General features: G+C 59.5%; 1 protein-coding gene across 3 annotated transcripts; it reads right to left on the bottom strand.

Moving 5' to 3' along the window:
• Nucleotides 1-1,351: 1,351 nt before the first annotated feature.
• OTUD7B (OTU deubiquitinase 7B) lies at nt 1,352-20,129 on the bottom strand. 3 transcript variants are annotated; one of them, XM_065857909.2, is made up of 12 exons: nt 19,991-20,129; nt 16,582-16,680; nt 15,594-15,761; nt 14,328-14,543; nt 9,583-9,684; nt 8,730-8,857; nt 7,174-7,286; nt 6,642-6,769; nt 5,964-6,113; nt 5,685-5,799; nt 4,811-4,895; nt 1,352-4,169 (listed from the first exon to the last, which is right to left on the bottom strand). In XM_065857909.2, exons 2-12 carry the CDS (start codon nt 16,652-16,654, stop codon nt 2,895-2,897), a joined length of 2,553 nt encoding a protein of 850 aa, XP_065713981.1. In that variant the 5' UTR covers nt 16,655-16,680; nt 19,991-20,129; the 3' UTR covers nt 1,352-2,894. The 3 variants fall into 3 exon arrangements, with proteins under 3 accessions (XP_065713981.1, XP_071656433.1, XP_071656434.1); XM_071800332.1 differs by lacking the exon at nt 19,991-20,129 and adding an exon at nt 17,766-18,708; XM_071800333.1 differs by lacking the exon at nt 5,964-6,113.
• Between the last annotated feature and the right edge of the window lie 757 nt (nt 20,130-20,886).

Genomic DNA, 20,886 nt, shown 5'->3' with positions numbered 1-20,886 from the left:
AAACATCCCGCGCCAGCGAGCAGCTGGGTTTTCCCTTAGTGCTGCACAAACCTTCCCCGGGTGCGGAGCCGCCTGAATTTGGGAAAAGGGGCCTCCAAACAGAGTGAATTTGACAAAAATGGGGATGGAGGGGTTTACGTTTTAAATGAAAGCGTGAACGTGGTATTTAAATCGAAGGAAATCTTCCCCAAACGCCAAGAAACGACAAAACCCCCGAAGTAGGAAACATCCAGTAACTCTGGGCAAAGAGAATTTGGGGCTGGAATTGGGTGGGGAAGCGGAAAAAAGAGTCGCGGGCGCCGTTTCGGGGCGAGTTAGCGGGGTTTTGGTTTATTGTGGGTGAGGACGGGACGGGGCGCGCCCGAGGGCCCCGCTCGGGACCCCAGCGCCGGCCTAAGGGAGAATAAAACCAATATTAAATGATCTGTGTTCTGCAAAGGAGCAACAGCGGAGTCAATCCCGGTCGCTCCCGGGGGTCGGTGACCAACGAAGCCTCGCGGGGGCTTCGCCCACCAGGTGACGTCAGTGCAGGGTCAACATTCACCAATTAAAATGCTCAATTTGCGGGTTTTGCCCTTAAAACCCGCTCAGCGCAGGCAGGGCCCGGCGCGGGTACCCAACACCACTAAGTGCACTTGGTCCTGAGCTCGGCGTCGACTTGCGGCCTGAAAACCCCTCTGGGGAATGGGTGCTTTGCCTCAAAAAAAGGGGATTTGGGAAAAAACAGGAGCGGAAAAGGTGGAATTTCCCCACCTGATTTGGTGTCGGGAGCCAGCACGGGGAGAACGTTCCAGTAAGTGGGGTTTAGGAGTCGCTTGAAACAACCAGTTCCACCATAAAGGAACCAAAAATGACCTGAAAAACCAGCAAAGTTAAGGGTTTGGAGAGGAAACACTCGGAAGAGTTTTCGGCCTCTGCCTGAAGTTCAATTGTTTGCTTGCTTTGCCTTCTGGATTTTTATAAAGCAGCTTGGTGACCCCAGCGGGGGCCCCCGATTCACCCAGGACACAAAAACTCGCTGTTCCCCCCAAAAATCCCCTCGGGAGGAGGAAAATTCCAGCACCTTCGGGACCTGGAGATCACGGGGAGTTTGAGATTATGTGGAGTTTGAGATTATGTGGAGTTTGGGATCTGGAATTTGGGATTATTTGAAATTTGGGCTCATTTTCTCTGCGGCTGCCAGCGGGGAACCTGCCACCAACGCTCCCCGTGCTCTCCCTTCAAACCAGCATTTTGCACAACGCTGCCACGTTTCTAAAATCAAAGCAAAGGATCCCCCCCCCCAAAGAGAAACGAAGCGATTCCGGGCACAATAAACCGCAGAAATTGGTAAAATAAACCAAGCAGCCCCCACATTTCAACATTTTGTTGGATTCTTTTTGAACATTTCAATGGAATATTTGGGGTGATAAATGGGAATGACCGCCCTTGGAGGGGAAGACTCACCGTCTGGCGTTTGTGACCTGAAAGCAAAGCCCGGGCTGGATGGGAAAGCCCTAGGCTGGGCTTAGCTAAGCTTGGCCGTTTAATTCAAACCGAGGAGAACTGAAACTCAAACCGTCGCTGGGGGGTTTAGAACCCACGGAGGAGCCGCTGCCGATGGGACTGGGGCTCAACAGCCCCGCACAGCCCCCTCTCCAAAGCACCCGCAACACGGGGTTTGGTGCAGAAGGGGCGCTGGAGCCGAGCCTTAGCGAGCAGGGGACGAGGCTCCGGGAGGCTCCGGGTGGCTCCGCCGGCGCTAAGGGCACTTGTCACCTCCTCCGCCCGGCCTCGGCGCCCCCCCCCGCCAAGGCGGTCGTTGCATAGTTGGTGCCTTCTGGAAAGTTAAAACTCAAAGGGAATTAAACCCGAGGGAGCGCCGCGAAGCTCTGGATGCGGGCGGGGAGGCGCCGGAGCCGTCGCGCCGCGCGGGGTCGGAGCCGCCTGGGAGCTGCGGTTACGGAAAAAAGGGGGAAAAGAAGATTAAAAAGCCAAGATGTGTGCAAACATCGCAGTGCTGAAGCCGAACCTCCGCCGCACCGGGCGAGAGGGGCCGCGCCGTGCCCCGCCATGGTTTGCCTCGGCGTTTTCGCTCCTTTTAGCCCTATTATCAAAAAAACAAAAGCTTTTGGATATTCCTCAGCCTAAAGGTCAGTTAAACGTGGCTCAGCAAAATGGAGCCGAGTTAATTCGAGGTAGTACAGGAGTAGCTCAAGTAGAAAAGAGTTATCGCGGGGGGTTTTACCTCCCAGACGCAACGTTTCCCTCTCTCGACGGTTATTGCTGGCTGGACACACTGACCTTGCGTTTTTTAGTCTCGGTTCTTACTAAGTCGGGTTCAAACAGAACGTTCTCGGGGGGTTTTTGCACAGTACTTCTGCAGGAAGAGAAACAACACGCCTGAAAAGCAGCCGGAAGAACCGAAACGGGTGCTTGAAACACAAGAGCGGAGGCGGCAAGGGCAGAGCCGCCCACCAAAACCCCTCCGTCGCCTCCAGTTCCAGCCGGGCTGCGCTCGGTACCGGCAAAAAGGAACAGAAAATAAAAACGGTGTTTAAAAAGCCCAAATTCTCTCCACCCAAGGAGTGCGGCGTCCAAACCGAAGGGGCCGGGGCGTTTCGCTCCGTTCGGGCGCTGAAGGACCCGGCGGCGCTGCTCCCTCCTCCGAACGCTTTGGGCTGGTTCAGTGGATCGTTTTGCAGGGTTTTCCCCCGGTTCCCACGCTGAGCGCCCCCGCTCGCCCCCTCTCGTCCTCCAGCCCGCCAGCAAAATCCCCTTTGGTTTCTTCTCCAGCCAAACACCCGCTCGCTCCTTCCGGGGAGAGGAGCGCGGAGGGGGCCTTACAAAAAATAACATGTATATTTATATATTATTGCATTCCCCATTTTCCATGGGTCCCAAGAGGGGGGCGCTCAGAACCTGTGCACCAGAGCCTCGCGCTCCTTGCGTTTCAGCTCCTCTCTGTAACAGCAGGAGCAGAAGTTGCCCGTTTCGGGGTGCCCGTAGAACCCGCAGTTCGGCTGCTTGCACTTGGTCTGCTGCACGCTGGCCAGGAGCCGGGGGTGGCCCCGCTCCGCCGCCCTGTGCTCGGGGGGCTCCCGGAGGCCGTTGCTGTGCGGGGGGAGGCAGGCGGGGCCGTCGCTTTCTGCCGCGCCGGGGGGACGAGCGGCCGTGTCCGTGGGGGAGAACCTCCCCGGGTGGGAAGGGCTGGTCTGGGGGGGATTCGCCCGCGTCTGGGCGCAATTTCGGGGTAAGGTGGCGTAGGGAGGGAGGTTGGCGCACGAGCCGCCCGCCACCTGGCGCCGGCCGTCCGGGTACGCGGGGGGGCGCGGCCCCTCGGCGAGCGCCGAGGGTCTGGGGAAGGTGAAAACGCCCGAGTACCCCGAGGGAAAAGCCGCGATTTTAGCGCTCAGAGCCAAGTCGGGCGTGTGGATGGTGTAGGCGGCGGGGGGCTGGGGGTACGCGGGCGCCAGCAGCGGCTCCTCGCCCCGGTGGGCGTCCGCCTCCGGTTTTTTGGCCGGGGCGGCGCCGCCCGCAGCCTTTTTCTCGGCTTCTTTTTGCTTCTGCTCGGCCAGGAAGCGCTCCTCGGCGTCCAGGAGGTACCGCTGGATCATCTCCTCCTGGTACTGGTGCCGGTGGCTGGTTTTGAGGTGGCCGGCGAAGATGAACTTGCGCTCGCCCTGCATGGCGGCGCGCAGGATGCTCAGGCTCAGCCGCACGTCGTTGCTGTACTTGTGGGGGTCCGAGGGCTTTTCGGGGGCCGCTTTCCCCGCGCAGGTTTTCTCCGCGGGAGCCGCCAAGTCTCCTTGGGACGGCTCCTCTTTGCTGCCCTTCCTCGACTTCAAGGAGCCCTTTTTCTTCTTCTCCAAGGTGTCTCCCTGCCCGTTGCTCACGCCGCCCTTCAGAGCCTTGCCGTGCATCAAGCCGCCCATGTTCTTTTTCAATTTGCTTCCCAAAGTCTTGCCGAAGCTGCCCAGCTTGTTAGCGACCGAGTCCGCGCGTTTCTTGTCCTTCTCCTTCTCCTTGTCCCGGTCCTTCTTTGGCTTCTCGCGGTCCCTGGCGGCCCGGCCGCCGTTGCTGGCCGAGCTGCTGCACACCGACTCCTTGTCCGACTCGCCCGACTCGGCGGCCGAACGAGCGTCGTCGCCCGCCGAGGCCGTCGGGGACTCCGGCTGCGCCAGCGGCGCCTGGGGGGCGAGAGAACAGCGACGTCAGAGCGGGGAAGTCGCTCGGGTAAGGGGTTTGTGCTGAAGGTGGCACAGATTGGCTCAGAGAACGGACGGGGCAGCACTGAACCAACGCAGCCGGAAACGCCTCAGTCCGTAACGGCCTTAATTTGCTGAGATTTCAGGGGGAAAACTAAGAAACCGCAGAATCATTCAGGTTGGAAAAGATCTTTAAGATCATCACGTCCAACCGTAAAACAGATTCCCAAACATTAAACGTGCTGCCAGTTTGAGCCATTCTGCTTCTCCAATCTTTGCTAAGACACCGAAACAGTCCTGGAAAGACTTTCGGGGTTGGTTTGTTTGAAGGTTGGGATTCTAAAATGTAAAAAACCAACACGTTCAAAACTCTTCTTTGAAAATGGACTTGGCTTTGAAATATTTGAACCAAAACCGAGTGATCGCAGCATTTCACTAATAACTTGTGTTCCTTCCACGGGAATTGATCAGGGGGCTTGGAGCGATTCTTGTTAAAAGAAAGAGGACAAAACCAATGAGGGAGCAAATAACGGTGCAAGGGGGAGACGCCGCCAGGTGAGGATTAAATAATTAAGGGAGGTTTAAATAATTCAAGGAAAGAGAAACACTCGTGGTCTCTTTACCTGCGTGTCACAAGGCAACGTGATCCACTTCACATTCATGTAGCTGTGCAGCAAGTGCAGCTTCGCCTCCAGCGACAGCGTCACGCTGAAAGGGGAAACAGAGCGCTTCGGGTCCAACTCAGACAACCGAGACTCTCTCCTACGTATTTAAATTATCTTTATATTAAAGCACATTTTAACTCGACAGGTAAAATCGCACCGGGACGGTAGCGATGCAAAGGGGACGTTTTGGTAGCCGTCCAAACCTTGTAATTCAAACCCCAATGAATGACGAAGGTCCCTGAGTGCCAAAACCATCGAGCTGGCTATGAATGAAAATGAACTCGACAAACGATCTTCCTTGCACTACCGAACACGGGGTGAGCTTCCCAGCGATCCTCCTCTCCACAGAAACAACCGCAGAGAAGATAGGGATGTTTTCTCAAACATTTCCACTTGTCAAAATAGAGGAAAAACCATGATTTCTACTAAAAACCCAGGGCCGGAGCCTTTTCTGCTGGCTGCAAACCCTCCCAGTACACACTGGTGGTGGCACCCGCCCTGAATTTTAAGGCTTTAATACTCAATAAGAGGAAACTCGCTGCTCCCAACCAAAGATAAGGGGTCCGCCCGCACCGTCCCCAGCGCCAGGACCCACGCTCAGAGACATTGATGATATTTGAGTGAGGAACAGGGAAAAACCCCTTATTTGGGTGAACACGGCGGGCGACGCGATGCTGCTCGTTTTGAGCTCCAGGATTCGGAGCAAACGCCTTTCTAACCTTGCGGGAACGAAGCTTGTGAAACGTCCTGATCCTCCCAAAACGTCCGGAAACGGGGGAGGCAGGAGAGCACGAAACGGGTGCCCGAGCGCCGTCCCCGGGGTGGCACCCACCTGGCCAGCCTGACGTTGTCGCCGTCGTCCCTGCCCCAGTGCCAGTCCCTGCCGGGGTCCACGGCGAAGTGCACGGGCAGCAGCTTGTGCTCCGAGTCCGTCAGCGGGATCACGGCTGCGCGGGACAGAAACCACACTTTTAGCACCCAAAGGCGGCACGTGGGAGGGCGAGCGGCACCGCCTCTAACCGCAAACGGCAGGAACAAGGGGAACCGCGAGTCCCTCTCCGCGGGGCTGCTCTCGGCATTGTACGGGTCTAAATCCTCCTGTAGCACCTGCCTTGCTCTTTGGCGGGTTCCTTCTGCTCCATGGACACCAGCGCGGAGAAGTGCGCCTGGTCGTACGCCAGCACCAAGGGCGAGCGGTGGCATTTGCTGGCCGGGACTTCCAGGGGCAGATAAATCCCCCCGAAGGGAATGGGGGCGAAGGCTGGAAGAAAGCGGGGCGGTGCGTTAGCTTTCGTTAACAGGTCAAAGACTCAAGAGCTGCTGACACTCAAACTGCCCCAGAACGAGCCGTTTGCTCCATTCGAGGTTTCACCTCCAATTATCTGTCAGCTTGAGGGACGCTAAAACCGCACCCACAACCCAAAATAGGCATTTATTTGACAGCAGGAGGAACGCGGCCGCAAAATGAACCTGCTTTTTCTATAAAAAACCTTCTCTTTACGCCCCCGCAAGGCAACTCCACACTCGCACGCAGCGCGACAGTGACTGACGAACGGGTTCTGACGGGAAATTAAGTCTGCGAGCGGAAAATACGAGACAGGAGCGGAATCTCCCAGCTCCGCACACACTGCGGGGTAAAACAAGAACAACACCACGCACGGACGCTCTTAGAAACAGCAAGAAGTTCAGGGCGTGACACGGAGCTGCGTCCCGTCCCCCCGCGCTCTGCTCGCCAATTAACGACCCGGCTCCATCGAGCGAAAGAGCCGCGCAAGAGCGGGATCGTCACCTTCCCCCCCCGAGTCGCGCAGCATCGTGTCGGCCACCACCACGATGGGTCTCTTGAGCACGTGGGCGAGGACGAAGACGTGGAACTCCTCCAGGCTCTCGTACACCGGCTCCTCCGAGCTCTCCACGCTGCGAAGACAGAGACACATTTACACCCCTTGCGTATTTAATCGTTGCTTTTAAATACGGGTAAAGGTATTTAGAGACAGCTGTGGAGAGGTGGGTCATGTTAACGGTTTGATCTTGGATCTGATTTAGGATTTGAAGGCGAAGATCCAAGAAATAAAATGTCCTAAGACCAGGTTTGTAGCCGGGAAACCGGCAATTCTAGGAGCGTTTTATCTAAAGAGCCTCAAAACCAGCGTTTGCTCGGGATGGCTGCGGCAACAAAGCGTCCACAAAACACAGAGCGAGCGCTGCAGAAACCCCAACTTCGGCTTCGGACCCTCACTTTGGAGCTGTGGGCTGAGGGAAGGCATTGGCTGTGGTTTGTGTCCGGAGTTACCGCGATCGGGTGGGACCCCCGCACGTACCCGGCGCAGGCGCTGCCGCTGGGGCCGTAGTGCACGCGGGGCTCGCTGGACGCCAGCTTGATCAGCTCGTTCCACTCCTTCTGCCACTCGTCCTCCGTGTAAACCAGCCCAGACTGCAAAACACCCCAGGTCAGCCCAAACCCAGACTGCAAAACACAGCAGATCAGCCCAAACCCAGACTGCAAAACACCCCGGATCAGCCCAAATCCAGACTGCAAAACACCCCAGATCAGCCCAAACCCAGACTGCAAAACACCCCGGATCAGCCCAAACCCAGACTGCAAAACACCCCGGATCAGCCCAAATCCAGACTGCAAAACACCCCGGATCAGCCCAAATCCAGACTGCAAAACACCCCGGATCAGCCCAAATCCGGACTGCAAAACACCCCGGATCAGCCCAAATCTGGAGCTGAAAAGCAGCAGGAGCTGCATTTACTGAAGGAAGGGGAGAAACATCTTAAAAAAGCCATAGGACTGTGCAAAACCGGCCCAGTGGAGGCTGCTGGGCTCCAGCCGCAAGCCGGGGGGGCAAGGGGAAGGGCAGAGGCCTCACCCTCCTCCTGCTCCATCCAAACAGCACCCAAAATCCTCAAAAAGAGAGAAAGCAAAGCCTTCCGAAGCGACCGATGGCGGGAGGGGATTAATTAACGTCTCTGCTCCCGGTTACCTCGTCAAGGCCAATTGTTTCCTCGCTGATCTAAAGCCCGTGAAGCAAAAGCACCGGAGAATATCGCAACCTGGAGCGGTTGTGAAACTCCCGCAACGCCCGCGCCCTGGGCTGCGTCTTTCAGCTGCTCCCCAAGGATGAGCTGCACACCCCAGTTCCCGCAGCACCCCCAGCACCCCGAGTTCCCCCAGCACCCCGGCCCCGCCAGCGGCTCCTCCGCCGCAGCGCTTCACGTCCCCTTTAAGACCTGCAGCTCGGGTACTTCGCTGACGGCCAATTCCGCAGGCAGCGGTTTAAAGAGACGCATAAACCACGCTTTGAAGAGCAACAAAACCCCCCGATTATTCATTAACTACTCTGCTTCAAACAGGGAAACGCGTATTTTTGGTTTTGCAAACTGTGGAGGCAGGAAAACCTCCCTGCCCCTCCGCAAACAGAGAGGAAGCGGAGAGCGAACGGCGAAACACGAGTTGACCCTGCTCGCAAAACCCAGAAACTGCCCCTCCAAACGCCACCCAAACGCTTCGAAAAGCCCTGAACGTGCTGAGATCTTGGAGCTCGCTCCACGCCTGCCGTTGATTTTATTGCTGCAGAGACCGAAGCCCCAGCGTCGCTTTTCTCTCTAAAAAAAGGCCCGGTTTGGCCGTCACGTCCCTGGATCTGAACGTGCGAAGGTGACGTTTGTTTTCCAGCGACACGGGCGGAAAACGGTTCGAGAAGAAGAATTTTCCTACCTTGCAATAAAGAGAATTTTGCCAGGGATTCAGATGGGAGGACGTGACCCACGGCCAGGCGGGGGCGGCCCAACACCCAGCACGTTCTCCTGCCACACGCATCTCCCGGCCCCGGGGCTCAGCGCCGCTCCCCGGCGCCGGGGCGGCCCCTACCTCCTTGTTCTGCTGCGTCTGCTGCCAGCGCCAGCGGCGCCTCAGGGCCTCCCGCTCCGCGCCTTTGTCCATCAGCGTGTGCAGGGACTTGCGCAGCATGAGGTCCCGGTCGTGGAACCCCCACATACCTGCAGGGCAAGGAAAGAGCGGCAGAGGATGAGGAGCGGCCGGCGGCGCCAGGGCCACCTCTCGACCTCCAGAACCAGGGGATGCGGGAAACAGGCAGGAAAACGACCAATTCTCAATTTAAACACCAAGATGTGGGGTTTAAATCCCGCGTTTTCCAGCCGCGGGGAGATGTCGGGCAGCTCAGCGGAGGCGCTGCCGCCTCTAACGCATCTCATGGACACAGCAAAATATTTGTTGGCAAAAATCCCACCGACATCCGATGGGAAAACGAGCCGGGGTCAAACCAGCCGGCGGCTTCGCCACGGCCGCAACACGAACCGTGATGGAAACGCACAAACCGCCCCGTTTTAGAGCCTGGAGACCTCGGAAAACTTCCTAGGATGGATGCAAACCTGTGTCTGAAACTTCGCCGTGCCAGAGGAGGGAAGGGCCGGCCCGCTGGTTCATGTTGCCCCCAGAAACACGGGGAATGTTGCCAAATAGAGGGGAAGAGGAATTTTTGAAGGATATAAGCTGTTGGCAGCATTTCCTTCAACACGTTCCTCTCCTGCGGAGCCACAGCATCGTGAACGGGTGGGAAACGGCGCGGAATGGGTGGGAAATGGCGCAGAACGGGTGGGAAATGCTCGGTTCTGCACCCAAACCACGGGGGGCGGCCCCGGCGCGGTGCGCGGCGCCCAGGGCCGAGGCGCAGGAGGCGGCTCGTGGTGACCCAGGCGCTTACCCAGCGAGGCGGCGTGGAGCAGGCAGTTCCCATCGCCCGTGGTGGCCAGCGGGAGAAGCCTCTGGCAACTGGGATCCACGTTCGCCCACCAGTTCAGACGACCTGGGGGAACAACTGGAGTGAGAACGGAGCCTGGAAAGCGGCTTAATTTGCAGGGGGGCACCCGAAGAGACGAGCGGGTGCAGACGCCTGTGGTTGGAAGGAGGGGGACAACAAGACGATAATAAAGCAAAACCAAAGGAGAGATGGGAGCTGCGATGCTTCGCAGGGACACAAGGAAGCGGCCGGCCTGAAATGAAGGTCACACAAATTAGAATTAATTAGGAGCCAGCCCAGAACTCTCCTCTCATCCATTTCTCCCCCCTCCTACTTATTTAAAAACCCCCAAAGCCCTGAGGCTGGAAACAGCCCCTGCAGGGCCCGGGGTCACACACGGTGCCCGGGCTCACACACGGTGCCCGGTACACACGGTGCCCGGGGTCACACACGGTGCCCGGGGACTTTTCCAGCCAACAATTGCTGTTTTCCTTTCCTCTCACAACCAAACCGCTCCTATTTCCAGCACCTCCCGCCAGCCCTTTCCTTCCTGGTTGAGGCGCAGCCCTCAGGACCTTTAGCCGACCCCAGCACTGAAAACGCAAACTGACGGCGCTCGGCGCTATTTAAAAATAGCAGCTCCTTGGTAATATAAGGCACTTGTGGTAACTCAAGTGGAGAGCGGCTAAAAATAGAAGTTAGGAAGAAATAACAGGCACGGCGCGGTGGAGCGGAGCACAACGGGAGGTTCAGCATCCATCGGGGAACAGCGCTGGGCGGGAGCGGGACTTTGAACTCCCAGCCCGCTCCGCTGCTCCTCGCACACCAGGCGCTGCCTCTCCCGCGGCCGCCGCCTGTTTTACGCTTCTGGGGCTTCCAAAAATCACAGTTTAAATCGCTCTTGCAGAAAAGAATCGGCCTTTTCCCAGGATTTGTAAAGAACTCGCTCCCGAGGACGGACCCCGGCACTCAGACACGGGGTTTCTTGAAATCGCTCGCACAGCCTCAGCAACAGCAGCTGGAAAGGGGCTAAACGTGGGAGAACTTGCGTTCTGGAGCAGGGATGAACGCAGGCAAACAGCAGCAGGCGGGGAGAAGGAACCCGCGGGAGCCGAACGGCGTCCCCCGGGCCGCCCGGGACAATGGCCCCGCTGGCAAAGCCGCCTGTTGTCACCAAGGCAGCTCCTGGCACGGCCCGGCCGCAGCACGAGCCAAGTGGCCCGGGGCCAGCAGAGCAAACCCAGCAGCAAAACAGCTCTTGACGAACACATCGCGCTCCTGCAGGGGCTTTAACCCCTCTCCATGTCACTCCCGGAGACCTCGCTGCTCTTTCCGCCGGGCGGGAGGCGTTGGTGTCCCCGGGAGGGTTCGCGACGCTTGGGCGCGATCCGGAGGGACACACCTCGGGCAGGCATTTCTGTTTCTATTTGTGGTGCTGAGTCGCTCGCACGGCTCCCGGTTACGCAAGAGGAGCCGTCCCGCAGCCACCCGCGGTCCCCGAGGCCGAGGGGCCCTCCAGAAGTGCTCACAGCAACGTGGTTCTCTGCGTGTGGTTGTCAGGGGCGAGCTCCAGGAGGAAGGTAACGGGATTTAAGAGCATGAGGGATCTTCTCTCGCTCGAGGGATCAGGTTGGCGACGTCCACCGGCACCGCAGCTCTTACTGGTCCCAGTTTTGCCGCACAGGTGGTTTTGCTACAGAAACCAGCGGAGATCGGGAACCTGCACCCAAAGGCGATGTTTGGTAAAAATCCCGTGGTTTCCTTCCAACAGGAACCGTGTCCATAGGATGGGGCAGCCGGAGGGAGCAGACGGAGCCCCGGCCCGGCCCGCGCTGGCTCACGGGGAAGCAAAGGCTCCCCTAGGGCTACCGGCGCTGTCACCGCGCTCGCTGTGTGATGAAGGGACGGGGTGACGGGCCCAGCACCGCCTCCGCGGACCCGGGAAGAGCGGCGTCCGCGCCGAAGAGAGCTCGTTCCGCTGATTCACCTGGAGCCCCCTTATCTAATCCGGAGCCCATCTCTGGCGAGAAGCAACACCTGCAGAAAGCGGTTTTATTCCAGGACCTGGCAGCGACAAGAGCCTGTCTGAGGGGGGTTACGCATCGGTGGCCGCTCCCTCACGTTTTGGGAAGGGTGGGGCTCCAGCGGACGCCGCGAGCGCCCCACGACGCGGCCTGCGGCTCACGGGCGAAGGCACGGCGGGTGGGCCGGGGGAGCGGGGGCGCGTCCACGCGTGTCCCTGCCGGCGCACGGGCCGGGGAGCCGCTCCCCGCGGGGGGACGCATCGCCCGGGCACCCGTCGCCGTGACCGCCCCCAGGACCAGGAGCACAGGGCTGTCCCCGCGCGGGGCAACGCCGGCGTCTTCGCCCAGCGGTTTTTAAGAGCCCACCCGTAAACGTTCATTAAATATCGGCCGCAAGCACGAAGCGGGAGGTTTGTTGCAAGGCGCCGTGGCCCCGAGGAGAACGCTCGACCTCGGCCACCAAACCCGGGGGTTTCTTCTGCTTCTTCCCCATTTCTATTTGTGCACAACGGGGAAAAACACTCTGCACCTCCAACAACACCGGGCCAGGCTGAACCCAGCGAGGCTGGTGGCAAAGAGCACTTGAGGCGCAGCAAGGGCCAACATCTCGGCTCCAGCAAGACCCCTCCACCCCACTGAGTGCGCCCGGAGCTCCCCGGAGGGGTTCATCACATCCGCAGCCGCTCTAAGGCACCTGCTCCGCCACAGCGGCGTGCGGGAGGATCTCTGAGCATTTATTGGTCTATAAAATATTTGCTTAATCGCCTAAGGACAGCACGCACTAAATTAATAACGGGAGCCAGCGCCCATCGCAGCGCTGTGCTCAAAATCCTACTTCAGATTAAGCTTGGGATGCTTTACATATCCAGCAGAGCCTTTAATAAACCCCCATTTATCACAGAGCCGCACAGGTAGCGCAGACGCGCTTCAAAAGGCACCTCTGAAAAGATCAATGGCTTCACGCTAACGCTGCCCCGCGTGCCGGGCGGACCAGGAGGCGCGGCCGCCCCCCTTCCCCCGGCCGGAATTTGGGCTGAAACGCTGCAATTCCACACCGCAGATGCGGGTCGGGGCGTTTTATCGCCCCCTCGGCCAGAATTTGGGCTGAAACGCTGCAATTCGATACCGCAGATGTGGATCAGGGCGTTTTATCTGTGTCAGACACAGTGGCCCCGCCAGGTCCGATGGTGGTAACGCGATCGCTGGGATCGAGTGCTCATTCCAAACCATCGGGCAAGCGCTCGGCTCCAGAACCCATTTATTACGGGGACACCTGAGCATCAGAGAGCGAAAATTTGACGTTAAGAATATACATTATTCCTGAAGAAATGGTTTCGTAGGTATGCGCACCCACAACAGAAGCAGAGCAGAGGTGCCATCCTGCCTGCTGGGCCCCTGTCCCCAGCCACGAGCTGTCCTAGGAACACGGATCACGTTTTCTCTCCCACTAAGGCTTATTTACAGATCACTTGGCAACTACTGAGGAGGAAACCAGCGCCTTGGCGAACAATCACCCGCTCTGCTGAGGTGGTTCCTCCCCAGGCAAACAGAGCCAGCACCCGAGTTTCCAGCTCATAAACTGCATCATCGACCTGAAGTGTTCGTAATGGCTTCTGGTATTTGCCATTGGCGATGAGCTACTGGTTGTGTTAGGTGGGAATTGGTTCTTCCCCTGCTCTGAGGGACACGAGAAGCTCAGGGGTGAGATAACGCAGCTTCTGGCGTGTCAGCGGCAGCAGATGGAGAGGTGGCAACAGCCTCAGTGTAACAGAAGGGTTTGGGTTGGAAGGGACCTTAAAGATGGTGTCAAACAGCTGGGCACCGCGGAGAACGAACCGCGGGGCCCGGGGGCGGTTTGGGCCATCAGCCCGGGGCCAAAATGGCGCCAGAGTCACCTCAGGGCTCGCCATGGCCGCCCCGGGGGTGGCGGGGTCAGCTCGGCACACAAAACGGTGGCGCTGGGGCACCAAAATCACCTCAAAACACAGAATGGTGGCCCCAGGGGGACCAAGATCACCTCAGGGCTCGAAATGGCAGCACCAGGGCAGTAAAATCACCTCAGGGCTCAACATGGCGGTCCCAGAATCACCTCAGGGCTCAACATGGCGCCAGAATCACCTCAGGGCTCAACATGGTGGTCCCAGAATCACCACAGGGCTCAACATGGCGCCAAAACCACCTCAGGGCTCAACATGGCGCCAGAATCACCTCAGGGCTCAACATGGTGGTCCCAGAATCACCTCAGGGCTCAACATGGCGCCAAAACCACCTCAGGGCTCAACACGGCGCCAAAACCACCTCAGGGCTCACCATGGCGCCAAAACCACCTCAGGGCTCACCATGGCAGCCCCAGGGGTGTTGGGATCACCTCATGGCAAGAAAGAGCTTGAGGAGCTGGAGTTGAGAGAAGGGAACGGAGCTGGAGAAGGAGGTTTAGATTGGAAATTGGGGGTGATTTCTCCCCAAAGGGCTGTGGGTGTTGGAACAGCTGCCCAGGGCAGTGCTGGAGTCGCCATCCTGGAGGGGTTGAACACACAGAGATGAGGTTCTCAGGGCCAGGGTGGGTTACGGTTGGACTCCATGACCTTGAAGGGCTTCTCCAAACGAAACGATCCCGTGATTCCACCAGACCCGAGCCCTCAGCACACCCCGGCTCCTCCGCCAAACGCGCCGACGGGGACTCACCGGCCTGCTCGAGCGCCACCAGCATGGACTGCTCGATGAGGTCCCGCTCGATGAAGCTGCGGAACTCCTCGCTGTAGACGGTGAGGTCGGGCAGCTGGAAGGTGCAGACGGGCATCTCCAGCAGGTGCTCGCTGCCGCCGTTGCTGGAGACGTGCGAGCGCGCCAGCGACACGATGGCGGAGCTGGCGTGGGAGATGCCGCGCGACAGGCGCTTCTCTGGGAAACAACCGAGACAAAAGAAGCCTGAGTGAGCGCAGAAGGGACACAATAGCTCTGATCATCGGACTGTACTTCATAGAACCATGGAAATCAGGGATTGGGAGGCAGCAACCTCTCTAGATCAACCAACCCTGTAGCCATAGGATCTCAGTTTAAGCAGGCCCTGTAGCCATAGGATGAGTTTAAGCAGGCCCTGTAGCCACAGGATCTCAGTTTAAGCAGACCTCGTAACCATAGGATCTGAGTTTAAGCAGACCCTGTAACCACAGGATCCGAGTTTAAGCAGGTCCTGTAGCCATAGGATGAGTTTAAGCAGACCTTGTAACCACAGGATCTCAGTTTAAGCAGAACCTGTAGCCATAGGATGAGTTTAAGCAGACCCTGTAACCACGGGATCTCAGTTTAAGCAGACCCTGTAATCACGGGATCTGAGTTTAAGTAGACCATGTAACCATAGGATCTGAGTTTAAGCAGATCCTGTAACCACAGGATCTCAGTTTAAGTGGACTTTGTAACCATAGGATCTGAGTTTAAGTAGGCTCTGTAACCACAGGATCTGAGTTTAGGCAGACCCTGTAACCACAGGATCTTTGCACTTGGCAATCCTTTCCTACCCTTAAAACTGCCATGGATTTACAACATATTCTTTTACAACAGGTAACTGAGAAAGAGGCGAACGCTGCTCAGCATCGGTGCAGCCAGCCTGTGTGAGAGCCGGCCCGGAGCACGCTAACGGGCGCCAGGAGGGTCACGAACACGCAACGCTCCTGGCAATACGAGCCACGTGTGACCAACCGGCTGGTGGCCGCGCCACCGAGGGCACCCCGGTGCTGGCTGAAAACCGCTGCTTTTCAAACCTTAAAACATGGTTTTACGAGCCTGGCACTCGGCTGATTTCACAGCGCCAGCAAACGCTGCAGAAGCCGTTATTAAACTGCTGCCTTCCGTGTTGCTTTTGGGTCGAGCGGCCGGACGGCTCCGGCGTACAACACAAAGGTCAATGGATCCTCCCGTCCGGGCGACGCGGCCGCAGGGACGGGCACGCACCCTGCACGGCGTCGTCCTGGCGCTGCAGCGGCGCCCGCCCCGCGCCCGGCGCCTCCTGCTCGGGGGCCCTGCAGCCGCGGGCATCGCTGGAGCGCGGGGGCCGCCCCCCCGGGCCCTGCCGCAGCTGCTCGAAGTCGCTCAGCGCCGCGCTCAGGTCCCAGTTCTTGCCTGGATGGGAGAGGAGACGGAGAGGGTGAGGACGAACCCGCTTCAAACCTTCCCGGCACCAAAACGTTTGTTACAAAGGGAGCGTTGGAGATCCTGACCCGGAACGAAGAACCGAGAGCGCAAACCCACAGACTCCCCACTGTAAACATTAACTAAAGTTTTAAAAATAATAAAGGGTGAAGCTGTGAATGCGGCAAAACCGCAGGATTTCTGAAAAGGGAAAAGCCGCAAATCGATGCTGCGAGCGCCAGGTGGAGGAAACTGCCCAAAGATAAGGGTTTCAGCATCAATTTTGGTTGAATTCATGAGGATCCCAAGCAGATCCTGGAGGAGCAGCAACAAAAATGGCCTGGATTATACAAGAAAAAGGGCTGATGAGGTCCCCTTAAGGCACCCGACGCTGGGGAGCGGCAGCCTCCGCGCCGGCGCCAACGGGGTTTTACGGGGAAGCTCTGGTACCACGATCCAGCAGTTTCTATCGACCAAGCAGCAATTTCTATGTGCGTAATCAAAATTTCTATTGCCATAATCAACATTCCTGCCGGCGCAATCAGACCGCCCCCGCGAGCCGGACGAGACGCCCAGTAAGAGCCCGGTTTGGCCTATAGAATGACCCCTATATCCTCTCAACACACAGGCAGCGCTCGCTCCTTCGCTCCCTTTCCAAGGCAGCGCTGCCAGAAACGGGAACTAAACGAGAATAATCCCGAACGTTTGTGCTCCGGGTTCACCAAACCTCCTGCAAATGCAGGGAGGAGGAACCGCGGCAGGATCCTCCAGGGCTGATTGAACGTCACCCCCGTCCCCTCGGCTCCGGTACCTTCCAGCAGGTCCCTGGCCAGGCCCGGCTCGGCCCCGGTCGAGCGCACGAAGTCGGACAGCACGATGTCCATGGCTCGCGGGTCCTCCCGGCGTCAGCCTGGGGACGAAACACGGAGAAACGGTTAAAAAAGCAAATATAAAACAATTAACCACGGGAACATCAAACAGCAGGTGGGTCTGTGCCCCCGAGGGGAGAAAATCAACGCGCCCCTTAAAATTCATTGTGCTTTGGGGTTGTTAAGGCATCGATCATCAGGGTGAGAAGTTAAAAAACTACAAACTTTGCTGCAGAAACTGCTCGCGGAGGTGGGTTAGTGGAGTTTTAGGGTTCGGGAAGGTGTGCGCTCCAAAAACGCCGATTGTCCGCATTCCTGGGGAAGCGCGGAGCGGGAGCGCAGAGCGGCCACCAGGGACACGGGGACAGACGCGACACAAACACCCGGCCCACGGCGTCACAACGGCGACTCCACCAGCGCCTGGGGAACGCTCTGAAAGGCTGGATGGACCCTCACCCCCGTGGGACAGGGCGAGGATTCGGGTTCTGTGGAGGAAGGAGACGGACTCGATCGTATCGGGGGAAATCATGGAAATAAGAGCGGGTGCGTTTGCTCGTGGGCAGCGGCAAAGAGCCGGGGGATATCTTGAATATTCACCCGTGAAAGAGCACGAGGCGCAAACCTAATAAATAATAAACTCGTTATTATTACATATTACATGTATTATATTATTAGAATGTTCTATAGAATAGATAATGTATATATACTAGAGTATATGGAGTTTTCCCAGCAGGTTGCTGTGTGGTCACTTGGGCTTTGCGAAGCTGCACCCGTGGGCAGCAGAACCCACACTTATTGAGCTCCTAACGCAAAAACCCTCCTGGAAAGGGATAACCGGCAGATTTCACGTCTAACGCCGGCCCCGCGCTAATTAACGAGGCTAATCAGAACAAAGCCGCCGCGCTGAACCGGCCCTGACCTAATACTTCCATGGCGGGCGCTAAGCCGCGGGCAGGTGCCGGGACTCATAGAATAAAGAACAGAACACAAAATAATCAAAGTGCAATCCCAGCGCCGCATCGCTGTGAGCGCACAGGAACGGAGCCGCAAAACCGCCCAAACGCTGGAAAAGTCGCGGCGGGTTCGGTAAATCCAGGGCTGCACCCTCATCGTCGCCCCTATTTACCGGCTCCGTTTTGGGGAGAGATTCATGCTTTTCTGGATCAATCACAAACCCCAATCGCCGCTTCGAAAGGATCCTGCGGGCAAAGCAACGGCACAAACCCCGGGGGGATTACGGTAAAAAAAGAAGCAGGTTTTGACTCCCCGTAATTATATTAAGTATCTAACGATGTGAATTAGGTCCCGTCCCGTCCCAGGCGCTGCGCGGCAGGCGTCTCACACAAACACGGTTTGCTCAGCGCAAAGAAATTCCGTTTCAGACAAAAAAAGCCCTAAAACAAAGAATTAAAGCACTAGGAAGCCCCCAGTCCTGATCGCCACGAGCGCCTGCTGCACGACTCGGTTTAAAGCCCGGTTTAAAACCCCTGCTCCCGGTGGGGATTTGCACGTTTACTCCTCCGGTCCCCAGCAGCCCCACGTTCCCCTTCCAGACGCATCAAACGGGGAAGTTCAAGGAGTGAAACACCCCGTTTCTCCCCCAAAACGCCTTGATTCTCCTGGCGACGCCGGGTGAGGAGGCGCGAGCCGCACACACAGTGAGGGTTTTTATTGGCGTTTCAAACACTGCGAAGAAAAGAAGCTCAAAGAGAACCATCAGTGATGCTTCGGGCTCCGAGCGGCGTCCGGAGCGTCCGCGCTCCCCATGCCGCGACGTATGGAACGGGAGCGAACGCAACGCAGCGTGCGAGCGGGAACGTCGGGTCTCCGAGGGCTGGGACCGCGCGGCGGGAAGCAACGGGACGTTCCGGCAAGTTTGGCTTTTCCAACAATAACGTCTTCATCGGGTCTGCGACTCGGAGGCGAAATAACGGATCGGCGCCAACGCGGGGTGGTCGCCGTGGGGTGGTTGCCATGGGGTGGTTACTGTGGGGTGGTCGCCGTGGGGTGGTTGCCATGGGGTGGTTACTGTGGGGTGGTCACCGTGGGGTGGTCGCCGTGGGGTGGTCGCCGTGGGGTGGTCACCGTGGGGTCGTCGCCGTGGGGTCGTCGCCGTGGGGCGGTTGCCGTGGGGCGGTTGCAGTGGGGCGGTCGCCGTGGGGTCGTTGCCGTGGGGTCGTTGCCGTGGGGTGGTTACTGCAGGGTCGTTGCCGTGGGGTGGTCGCTGTGGGGTGGTTACTGCGGGGTCGTTGCTGTGGGGTGGTTACTGCGGGGTCGTTGCCGTGGGGTGGTCGCCGCGGGGTCGTTGCCGTGGGGGGGTTACTGCGGGGTCGTTGCCGTGGGGGGGTTACTGCGGGGTCGTTGCCGTGGGGCGGTTACTGCGGGGTCGTTGCCGTGGGGTGGTCGCTGTGGGGTGGTTGCCATGGGGTGGGTGCCATGGGGTGGGTACTGCGGGGTCGTTGCCGTGGGGCGGTCACCGTGGGGTGGTCGCCATGGGGTGGTTACTGCGGGGTCGTTGCCGTGGGGTGGTCGCCGTGGGGTGGTCTTGGCCCGTTTGCAGAGGGCGAGCATGGTGGGTGCGGAACCGGGCGCTGTGCACGGGTCCCGTTACCGCGGTGCCGGATGCTGGAGCCGTGAGTCACCGGCTGCCTCCTCGCCCACGGGGAAGCGCCGGGACCCACGCGGGGAAACCTGGCGTCCCGGGGCAGACAAACCCCCGCTCCTCCCAACAACGCGGGTTCAACTCCCGGGGTTGTTTCCGAGCTCGGGTCACGAGCGCGGCCCAAGCCCCGGGGGTCTCGGCGTGAACGAAGTGAAACGGGCACCAAACAGAAGGCGAAACCCTCGGCACGATGGAGCTTTCTTGGGGGAAAGTAACCGGAGTTTTTTTGGGGGGGAAAGTGACCGGATCGCGGTTATTTGGCCCCAAATCGGCACAGGCGAGCCGTCCGACGCTCCAGCAGCCCCCGCCCCGTCCGTGCCCGCTCCTAAGCCCGGCTTAGGTGACGCTCGGCTCCCCGCGCTCAGAGCCGGGTTCCTCTCCCCTCCCCGCGGGTTCAGTCGAGCCTAAATCGCTCAGCTGGACTCGGCGCCACGCGAAGCCGCGGCGGCTCCGGTTGGGCGGCAGAAGGGCCGGTCCGGGCTGGACCAGCGGAGCAGCCGCCGCCCAACGGGAACCCCCGGCTCGCGGGCTGGGGCGGCTGCAGCGGGACCCCCGGCCCCCGAACCCCGGCCCCGGCAGCGCCGCGACCCCCGCGGGACCCGAGGCCGCCGCCGCCTCCACCTCAGGCCCCGGTCCCGCCGGAAAACTTTCCCGCTGTCGCCGGCGGGCGCGGGCGGGCGGTGCCGTACCTGTGCGCGGCTCCATGGCGCTGCGGCCCCGGCCGAGGCTCCCGGAGCGGCGGGACGGGCGGACGGGGGGTGCGGGGCAACCGCGGAGCCGCCGCCGCCCGGAACGTTGCGCCGCCCCCGTTCCCGCCCGGAACGCTTTGGCGGGCGCACGCGGCCGCCCCGCCCCGCCCCGCCGGGCTCAGCCAATGGCAGCGCAGGGGGGGCCCCGCCCCGTTCCCCGGCGGCGGAACGGCGCGTGCGCGGAGGGTGGGGTGGGGATGGAGGAGGAGGGCGCCCCCGCGCGGCCGGGCGGTGGCGGCACAAAGGGCGCGAACCCGCGGGGGTCTGAGCGCCCCGAGTGGGTCCTATTTATAAATATATAAAGGGGCAGTGTCAGGAGGATGGAGCCAGGCTCTGCTGGGTGACACCAGTGACAGGACAAGGGGCAATGGGTGCAAACTGGAACACAGGAGGTTCCGCTGGAAGATGAGAAGCAACTTGTTGGGGGTGAGGGTGGCAGAGCCTGGCCCAGGCTGCCCAGGGAGGCTGTGGAGTCTCCTTCTCTGCAGACATTCAAACCCCCTGGACCCCTTCCTGTGGAACCTCAGCTGGGTGTTCCTGCTCCGGGGGTTGCGCTGGATGGGCGCGGGGATGCCGGGACGGGCTGGTGGGTCCCGCAGAGCCGGGGCGGGGGGTTCGTCCCCCTGGTCCGTCCGCACACCCGCGTTTCGCTCGGGGCGGCGGGGACAGGTCTGGGGGCGCCGGGCCCATCATGCGCGGCGCTCAGCTGACCCGGGCGCTGAATCGCGGCCTTTGTTCCCCGCCCGCGCGCCGGCGCTGTTTACATCTCGCACAAAGGGATTGTTTGTGGTGGTGGGGCAGGGGAACGGCCAGCGAAGAAAGAACGGTCTGTGCCC

This window comes from Patagioenas fasciata, chromosome 30 (genome assembly GCF_037038585.1).
Source record: "Patagioenas fasciata isolate bPatFas1 chromosome 30, bPatFas1.hap1, whole genome shotgun sequence".
Classification (NCBI taxonomy): domain Eukaryota; kingdom Metazoa; phylum Chordata; class Aves; order Columbiformes; family Columbidae; genus Patagioenas; species Patagioenas fasciata.
The sequence above is the reverse complement of the archived record's forward strand: the minus strand, read 5'-3'. Positions and strand labels throughout refer to the sequence as shown.